Source organism: Onychostoma macrolepis, chromosome 10 (assembly GCF_012432095.1).
Source record: "Onychostoma macrolepis isolate SWU-2019 chromosome 10, ASM1243209v1, whole genome shotgun sequence".
In the NCBI taxonomy this organism is placed as follows: domain Eukaryota; kingdom Metazoa; phylum Chordata; class Actinopteri; order Cypriniformes; family Cyprinidae; genus Onychostoma; species Onychostoma macrolepis.
The window spans coordinates 24,541,340-24,551,497 of record NC_081164.1 but is presented as its reverse complement, the minus strand read 5'-3'; the positions used below and the strand labels follow the sequence as shown (position 1 = coordinate 24,551,497).

At 35.5% G+C, this 10,158-nt stretch overlaps 1 protein-coding gene across 1 annotated transcript; it reads right to left on the bottom strand.

The window, feature by feature from the left end:
- Positions 1-463: 463 nt before the first annotated feature.
- Positions 464-3,856, bottom strand: cetn3 (centrin 3). Its single transcript, XM_058789498.1, has 5 exons — positions 3,654-3,856; positions 3,133-3,268; positions 2,648-2,762; positions 1,198-1,389; positions 464-871 (listed from the first exon to the last, which is right to left on the bottom strand). Exons 1-5 carry the CDS (start codon positions 3,668-3,670, stop codon positions 828-830), a joined length of 504 nt encoding a protein of 167 aa, XP_058645481.1. The 5' UTR covers positions 3,671-3,856; the 3' UTR covers positions 464-827.
- Positions 3,857-10,158: the final 6,302 nt, after the last annotated feature.

The window sequence follows — 10,158 nt, the reverse complement described above, 5'->3', positions numbered from 1 at the left end:
GAGGAAGAAGGGGCAATAAATAAATAAAAGTTAAATCACAAAAAAAAAAATATATACTATTCACTGATGCATCACAATTATTAAATTAATTTCATAACCCAAATATTTAATTACTAACAAAAAAAGATAATCCTACAATTGGCAGACACTCTAGTATTGCTGTGAAATTCATATTGATTAATTCCGTCACTTTTTAATTAATTAAATTATTATTATTATTACATTAAATTATTAATATTTCATATAATACTGTTTATTATATATTATTTAACAATTCTGCAACAAGTCACCTTAACTTGGGAAAAGAATTGCAATCCTATACTGTTTCTGAAAAACTAAGCTGCATTATCTGGAATCACTTTAGAATTGGATCCACTAAATAAACAAGCTACAGCAGTATCATTTAATGTAATACATGCATTTAGCATGCATGTGCTTTAGTAAAAAAAAGAGACAAAAAATATGTTGTTTGTTTTTTTACTGAGTATTTACAATAAATAGTACTTTGGAATGTTATTTCAAATGTGAAATGAACAGCTACAGTACAAACTATTAACATTGAAGACATAACAAATTTGGAATTTTAAAATACAAAGTATCCCTATAAAAATCTAACCAACCTATTCATGACCTGAAATGTTGTTTGTCCTTCATGTCCAGTTCAGTTCAAGCGTCTTTCCAGATTTTAGCACCAATCGAACTACCGTTCCATACATCTGAAATGTGGTTTACTGCTCACAAATAAAGATCAGTCTGTCAGATTGATTGGCTCTTCACGGCGTGTGTGCAGCCAAATCTTCAGCACATTTTCTTTGAGTCGCAGCTGCTCACGAGTCGCCGGTCATGATGGAGACGAACTCCTCTTGATTAACTGAAAAGAGTCCAAGAACAAATGTGATCACTTAAATTCGTTTTGCTTTTAACCTACTTACTCACAGCACAGACAATTATTAATATTTTGCTGATTAAATTACATATAGCTCTTCACAACGCCAAAGGACACACAAACGGCTTTCAACTCAGCCTTCGTTTCCACTGTTCCCATTTTTGTTGGCTGCAATACATTAATTTGCTGTGCCTTAATTGAGAAAAGCACTTTGGGCCAACTGGGAAAAGCACAGTAATTACTTCCATTCATCAGAGGCAATAAAAATAGCACTTTTTTCCCTCTCCCTAGATACAAATCTAGCAACTCACTCTCTCCATCCCCGTCAGTGTCAAATTCATCAATCATGGCTCGCAGGTCTTCGTCACTCATGTCTTCGCCCAGTTCACGAGCGACTCGTCGCAGGTTTCTAAGGCTTATCTTTCCCGTTTCGTCGTCATCGAAAAGCTTAAACGCCTTCAGAATTTCCTCTTTTGGGTCTCGCTCCAATATCATGTCCGTCACTTTAAAATAATGATATTACTTGATTTGAAATACAAAAAAAGTTGATACAAATACAAATGAATTTCAAGCAGTGACACTAGAAGCAAAAGATTTATTGTGCTACATATATTTATGATCAGGCCAACATGGAATCTGCTTCTGATTTAAACAAAATCATGTCTGCAAAGCATTTAATTAGCTACGTTTCCTTCGAATGTTGCGCATTTAACTTATGCAGAAAATTTGAATACTGCATAAAACATGGCAGTTTCAATACCATGTGTTCAAAATAACAAAATCGTCACATCCAGGGAAACTGGCGCAAAATATTAATAATAAAAATGAAAGCTTCTGCAACAGGGAAGCCTGTGGCTCTTTTTTCCTACATAAGAAGTTACTTGCGCCTCAGAGCATGCAGATGAAACGCAGTAACAAACACTGTCATGTTGTCTTGCGTTCGATGGCGGATGTTGTTAAGGAATGTCATCGTGTGAGACAGGTTTGGTAGATAACTTGCCAAATTATTTTGGTGACAGACTTTGGCTCAGGCATTTCAGAATGATTAAAACAAAATATGTGACCATGAACCACAAAACCAGTCATAAGGGTCACTTTTTCAAAATTGAGATTTATACACCATCTAAAAGCCGAATGAACACGCTTTCCATTGATGTATTTTTGTTAGGATCGGACAATATTTGTCTGAGATACAACTATTTGAAAATCTGGAGTCTGAGGGTGCAAAAAAATCTAAATATTGAGAAAATCACCTTTAAAGTTGTCCAAATTAAGTTATCAGCAATGCATATCACTAATCAAAAATTAAGCTTTGATATATTTACGGTAAGAAATTTACAAAATATCTTTATGGAACATTATCTTTACTTAATATCCTAATGATTTTGACTGGCTATTGCTACAAATATACCCCAGCGACTTAAGACTGGTTTTGTGGTCCAGGGTCACATGAGATGGTGTGTGCAATGAGATCGGTGGGCTGGTTAGTCCAGTTATCCGATCACATGATCTGTTGCAGCAAAGTCACGTGAGTTTTGTGTTGAGCATCGAGCAGTTTATTCAGTAAATGTGTTTCCATCATAGTTTTCTTATTGGATAAAGAAAACGTACTGCCTCAGTTGAGCATAAAAGTTTTTTAATGTGCATTTTACGTCTTGCATTTTCATTATCCCAAAAGTCACATAAAATGTTTTTTTTAAAAACATGTATGGAAACATAGCTATAGCTAAGACCTATTAGTGAGTGATGAACTCAACTTACCCACTTCTTTGAAATCTTCAAAAGTTATTTTCCCAGTGCCTTCTCTGTCGTAGTCTTTTAGGATCTTTAACACATCTACTTTCTTCACCTCAAAACCCAGAGCTCTCATCGCCACCTGGAACACACATTTTAAATATCAGCACTTACTACGAGCACTGGGATTGGGAAACGCAGAGTTAGCCTATATTTCAACATTAAAGAAACAGTTGGCCCATCCAAGATGTGGATGAGTTTGTTTCTTCATCTGAACAGATTTGGACAAATTTAGCATTACATCACTTGCTCACCTGCAGTGAATGGGTGCCGTCCGAACAGCTGATAAAAGCATCACAATAATCCATTGGTGATGTGACTAGTCCAAATCTGTTCTGATGAAGAAACTCTTGGGTGGCATTTTTGAGTCAACTATTCCTTTAAAGATTTAAACGTTTAAACTGATGAATAGTCACTGCACATGTGTGTTGTGTACGAAATTAGATCTTTACCTTTAGCTCATGATAATCTATTTCTTTATCCTTGTCTGTGTCGAAGAGCTCGAACGCCTCCTTGATTTCATCCTTCTGCTCCTCAGTAAGTTCTCTCCTTTTCTTCCTTTTACTCTTATCAGCAGTTAGGTCAGTCCTGACAGCACAAGTATGGAAATAAATCACCTTATTCATTCAGATCTTCTATCAGTTCAGATACCATTCAATCACAGGCCTGCACACTTGCTAGCTGCTTCCCTAGACAGTATTTTGCATAAAATTGCAGGTGACTTGACAGTTAACGTTTAAATATGTACATTGTATAGCAATGAAATGAAGTAAATGCGTGGTACTCTTGTTTGTAAGGCAATGTGAGTTACAGTTTTGTATTTTCTTTGTATGATAGGTGTTATTATTTCACTATCCCAATCGTTGCTATTAAATACACTATCAACTGTTCACAAGCACCGGCTAGTTATCACTCCACACACCAACAGCTGGTCTCTAAATAAACTCTTAGCGACCAAACACCTCATAATTACCTCAGAGACAGGCTCATTTTTGCAGTTTGGCAATAAATAACTGATACTAAAACCCAAATCCGTCCAACAAGATTAGAGTTCGGCTTCAACTGTCTTGCTAATCAGCTAATACCCGTTCACGGACGCCAAGCGCAGCGCGTTGCTAGTTGATTGTCAAGGAAACGTTCCCGATTGGCTGCGGAGGTCTGAGCGTCAGGATAACGTTATTTGTGATTGGTTGTTTGTTTGGAAACAGGCTAGCTTTTGAGCCTACTTGATTGGCGGGCTGGGCCGGGAATGGGCGGTCTTAATGGCGGTGACGACGACGGCGCGTTCATGACTGTGTTGGACAGATTTCGTTGGTATTGTGAAATCGTTACACAATAATATATTTATTTATCTAACATCATGTAATATAATACTTTGTCAAATTATTCGTATTTTCTAGCAATCGTTTACTGAAGTGTACTATTGTTGTCAAATTTATAGCCTAATATAATCGAAATTTATAATTATTAATATTGATATATAATATAATATAATAATGAATACAATATTAAATACAATATGAATAAATACGGAGCATATATTAAATGTAATAAAATTTTTGTATCTTTTTTCTCTGAAAAGTGAATTGTACGTTGTCTGTAAACACTGAATATTTTTAATTTTCAAAAAGAAAAAATCGAATAGTTTGTATACTGTAATACTTTAATATATGCTACTGATTAATTATTTATCATATATTTATATTAATATCAAATTGATTGTGAGTATATGATTAAATACCATTTATAATGGCTGCTGCTATGTAAATGCAATATAAACTGAGGGTATTAAATCAATGCACCAATTGTCATTAATATCAATAAATATTTGAAATGCTAAAATATTAACGTAAACAAAATGTACTGAAACTCTGGTGACATAAGAATGCCTTTTATTTCATTTTTAGTTTCTGCTGCTATTAATAAATGTCATTATTATTGCTAATATTTAAACGGCAAACTGTTTAATAACCTCCTGACTACCAGGAAAAAAACAGTTTTGTGAATTTAGTATTTGTTGTGAATTTACATTGTTTAGAGCATAAGAAAAATTTGAAAAATAAAATTTTTGAAAAATGATATTTTATTCATGTTATGCCATGTCCTCTGTAGAATTTAAAATAAAATACAATAAAAAGACATGAATAGACATGAAAAGGCAAAAACAGTTTGTTTTAATCACAAATCAATTTTCTTTTCTTTTTTTATGCCAAACTTTATGTAAAGATGATTCTCAACTGTTATGAAAGAAAGTTTTAAAAACCATTTTTCCTTATGCAAAATGTGTGTAAAACAGCCATAAACTAGTTTTTCCATTATAGCCTATACAATGTATCTATAAACTGTATCTAATTTGCATATTAATGTTTTTGGGGCAACAAGAAAGAAAAAATAAGTGCAGTAATGGGAGTAATAATTAGCAAGATTTTCATAATAATATAATAATTTTTGTGTCTCCCAAAATGTGTAATAAACATGCTTTAAGTCCTGGTGGACATGTATGAAATCAATGTCCTGTTTCATAACAGAAGGTCATATTTTGATTTGAAACCCCATAACATTTTCCTGAGATGTTGATTTATTACAAACAATTAGTTTCCATATGGGTGTTACACTTGATCACTAAATTAATGTCAGACATTTTTAAAGACCAAGAAGAGGGAGTGGGAGTACATCCAGTCATTTGGCATCTCTGAAAAGCCCTGAATCTGGACATCCAGACTTAAATCTGTGACATGTCTCAGAGAACTCGTTAAAACCTTAATGTCCTCTACAGAGGACAAAACTCCATAGCTGCTAGTCAGGAGGACATGTAGCAGTTTTTAATCCTCAATTTGGTGATTACAGTCAACCACCAATAGAGGACGCCCTACTACACCATAACAACACTGACACGTGCTGACTGCAACAGAAAGTACAAGAAACCCTTTAAGACTTTGCACAAAACACGGTTTTGTCAGGTTCACAGCACTATGCAATTAATTTAACATACAATATTAGTATTCTCTCGTTGTATAATCACGTTAGGTGGCAATGCATGCACAGCACATTTAGGGAAGTTAGATGGGTGGCTCCTTAACCACTTCCCCCGATGAGCACAAAATGTTTCTCTGGTCTCAAGAAGAGGCGGTTGTGGGTTAGAGCTTGGAAGGTCTTAAGGTCATACCACACACCCTTACAAACCCAGTCCTGGAGAAAAGTTAAACAGATGAATCCTGTGAGGTGCATGAGCTGTTCTAATCAACTTTACAGAAAGACCGTGTTAATCTGACCTACTGACTATATACTTGTGCATACGTTTTTGGCTTTTTGACCCAGGAAGAACAAATACACCAAGGAGCCATGCTTACTTGCAAAAAGTGCCCATGCAGAAAGAAAACATGCACTTGCCCGAGATTTCATCATTAACGTGGAGTGCAGCAGCACATGCTTTCGTGTTTTGACTGAAATTGCTCACTTGATTTAGAGCACTTGGAACCCATTCAGTCTGTTACCGAGACGACAAAGATCACCTCCGGGCAACCGTTGACAGTTGATAGGTGTCGAATTAAGAAACAACAGGATTGTTCACACACTCACTAACCATTACTCATATGAGGTGTGAGTGGTTGCTGGCAAAGCTAAGCTTTTGCACAATGATCTCGAGCTGATCTCTTGCATGCACGGCAACTCAAGGAACAGGGTTTTGGAAAGTACATGATGTCTGTCTTGAGAAAGAAAGCATAACATCTGAGTTCTGATGGTACTAGCGCACACACTGACAGATCACTGCTTAGGAGTTTTGTAGAACAGAGTCTGTGTATCCTATGAAGCAAGTCTGTTGCTATTGGACGGAGCTGGTCATGTGACAGTCCATTCATTTCATTAACCTACTTGTGTCAGTCAGTCAGTGCATTGGTCTTAGTCATAAGGACCCTCGAATGCCTGCACCATCTGGACTTGCTTGTGTTTTACTAGACTGTTGTGATGTTGAACTGTATGTATAAATGTGTTCCTCCTGTCAGTTGGTTTACTTTGCCTGACTCTGTTTTAGTGTGTTGTTGTTGTGCGCTGGTTTGTAATGCTTCTGTGGGGGAGGTTTGACTGGCTTCGACTGGCTCATGCTGAACAAAAGCAGATGAGGAACTACTGCGATGCTGCTGAGGCTGGAGCTATCTAGTTCAGACCGGTAGCTGGGTGCTGCCTTCAACACTGAAGGGCTCTTTGAGGGTGGGAGGGTTTTTTTTTTTTTTATTGTCGTCTGTGTGATTAATTTAGGGAAGACAGCCTTCAGAGGTTTCACAGTTACTATTGTAAGAGGTAATTATACTGCTCTGAGACAGAGGAAGTCATTGACAAAACTCTCTGACGGCTGTTGTAAAGGTCATACAGATGATTTATTTAGAAGGGTTGATTTATCCTGTAAATACAAATTAAACAGTTTGTTGTCAGATTTAAGCTGAATAAAATAATCACTTTTTTTATTAATGTAATCATTTAGAAGATGTTTTTATCCTAAGATACTTTATTATATATAATATTTATATTTATCATAGACAAAGAGAAATGATCAAATGACAAAATGTTCAATTTAGCAATTATATGTAATATGTATTCATTCAAAATATGCTTTTTTTATTTATCATAAAAATGTCTCAAATTTATTATAATGCATTTATTTAATATCATTATTAAATATTACACACCTATATAGTATAGATAGATATCAAATCTAGTAAAATATATTCTAATTATATATATATATATATATATATATATATATATATATTGTGATAAATTCACTGTAGGTCATTCTTGTTTTTTCATTTTATATATATATACACACACACACACACACACACACGTGTGTATATATACACTATTATTAATGATTATAATAATTTAAATTCACAGTAAGTTCACAGTAAATCAGGTCATGCTTGTGTTTTTATTTTAGATGATTAATGGTTGCCAAGGACTTAAAATAAAATGACTGGCATCATTAGTACATCCTACTGACTCATTATGTTATGTGTTTGGGAAACTGTGAGTTACAGTAAGTACAGTATATCTTACACTGCTCACTGTTTGAGCTCCTCCCCGAATACCTGTTCTTTCAGCTCAGTGGTGGTGTGATGTTCTAGACACGCCCCCTCGTTGTTTCTGCATTCTCATTGGATAAAGAAGACAATGTGTGTTGCAGCCGTGCAGGTGATGGCGCATGAAGTATTTGGAGTCAAATGTATATTTTAACAGATAAACCCTCACAAAAAATTTTTTTTTAAGAACAAACACTTTGTGAGGTCACATAAAAGCTCCTTCAGAAGCTGTATTTATCAGAGGGACGCGTGACTCCGCGGGGCCGCTGCAGTGATAATCCTGTGGAGATGTTTTTCTTGTGGCAGAGGGTTAAAGACCACATGCGCTCATGTGGCTTCTCGCTTGTTTTCTCTCACTGAGAAAGAAGGAAAGGCAGATGTTGTGTGTACACAATTCCAAATCATGACGCCACTGGAGATCCTGGGCTCCGGCCAATCTCTCCCCAAGCCAAGAAAAACAGACCAGTTGTTCTAGGGCCGTCTGACCGATCTTCTGTGATAACTCAGGATGGTGAAAACTGCGTTCAGGTGCAACTGACTGCATTCGCGCACAATGAGTGTGTTTACATGCAAAGCAAAAATACTGATGCATCGGTCAACGGTCCTGGCTCATTTGGTGCCCTAGGTGACATGAAGCAAAAAAAAATTGCAAATTAGTCTTATAATAGTTTTAAATTTGAGGTGGCCAGTATATAAACTTGTGGCCAATAATTATTTAAAAAAATCTTTCAGAAAAAAATAAAAATTAAATCAGAATTGTGAGAAAAGTAGTAAGAAAAAAGTAAGAATTGAGAAACAAAAAGTTGCAGAACTTGCGAGTTTCAAATGTTATGCTGGGATGAGAAAAGAAGGAGTTAGATAAATGCTAGGCAGTAAACAACTCGGTAACTGGCACAAAAAGGTCATCCCATAACAGGACGGAACAACCTGACCTCAAAAAGGTGAACATCAGGAGTTTTATATCTGGTCTTAATATTGTTAGCACAAAAACACTATTCATACATCATTCATAGAACGATTCATGTTCCCTTGACGTTTGCATTACCAAGAATTTTTTTTTTTTTTAAACTGGATGTTTTCAAAGAATATTCAGAAATAATATGAGACAAATGCACAATAATATGCACAAAAAGTATATTAAATGCAAGTAAAGTGTCTACTTTAATGTTTCAAAAAAACTTATTCTGACCTGTACTTAGCCTATTAAAATATATAACAAATAAAAATGTATGATAAATGATAAAAATGTATGATAATCATTACTTTTTGCTCAGAAAAAGTAAAATAAAAAATAAACAGGATACATCCTAAAGTGTGTGTGTGTGTGTGTGTATATATATATATATATATATATATATATAAACTTTAGAGTCGTGTTAAAAAATTTTCATTTTGAAGCTTGAAAACCCTTTTTCATCTTTGACTCTTTAATTACTTAATTGGAAGATAGGAAAACATTCTCAGAACATGTTTCTTAGCTGGGTTGCTTAAAAATGATACCCTCGATACACGTTCTGTTTAAAAAAGCATATTCAAGCAAGCATCTCCTGACATAAGTGAAGGTACAGCTATGTTGAATCTCTGATGTAAGACAAATGAGAAGATGTTATCCTTCTGAGAGTACGGTACACAAATTCTGTGTGATGTGAGAAAGGAGCTGATGCTCAGCGATAGGATATCTGGTTCGAGCCGGTTTGTTTTTTGCCCTGAAATGAACCTGTTCTGCTTTGTGTTGTTCACACAGGTGTGAAGCCGAACCCCCCTCCTCCCCCATCCCGCGTGGCTCTGTGCACGTAACACCTGCCGCTTCACAGCGGTACAAGATGTTCTCTCGATTACTCCGGCTGCAAAAGAGGAACAACCGCTTTCACTTTCTGTTGCTGCTGGTATGTTTTTAAGTCTGGGCGTGCTGAGATCAGCAGTGCGGGTAGAAGGTTCAGGGCATCTGGTTCATGTGAAGGTATACAAAAGAAAATCTAGACTTCTTCCACTTTTTTCTGTGGGAACAAGAAGTTATGTAAATGATGTACAGTCAGCCCAAGATTATACAGATTATTAGCCTGAAAATATTGGGATATTGCATGAAAAATGTCATAAATCTTCCAAAATTATATAAAAATGGTTGGCTTTTCCCAAAATGTGCATAAAAACACCTGCTCGTGGTGGATAGGTTTTTATTTCTGTAAAAATGTTATATATAACACATCTTTGATCTTCTAAATGTTTGGCTACAATCAGTCTCAGGTTCGGCAGAATGTATTTTTAATTAATTAAAGGGATAGTTCACCCAAAGACTTCATCTTTTATTCATCCTCCGGTCATTCCAAATCTGTATGCATTTCTTTCTTCTGCTGAACCCAAAAGGAGATATTTTGGAGAATGTTGATAACCAACAAGATT

Coding starts and splice junctions, on each gene's coding strand:
- cetn3 (XM_058789498.1), bottom strand. Junction 2,763..3,132: donor TAGATTATCATGAGCTAAAG/GTAAAGATCTAA, acceptor TGTGTGTTCCAG/GTGGCGATGAGAGCTCTGGG. Junction 872..1,197: donor CACTGACGGGGATGGAGAGA/GTGAGTTGCTAG, acceptor GACTCTTTTCAG/TTAATCAAGAGGAGTTCGTC.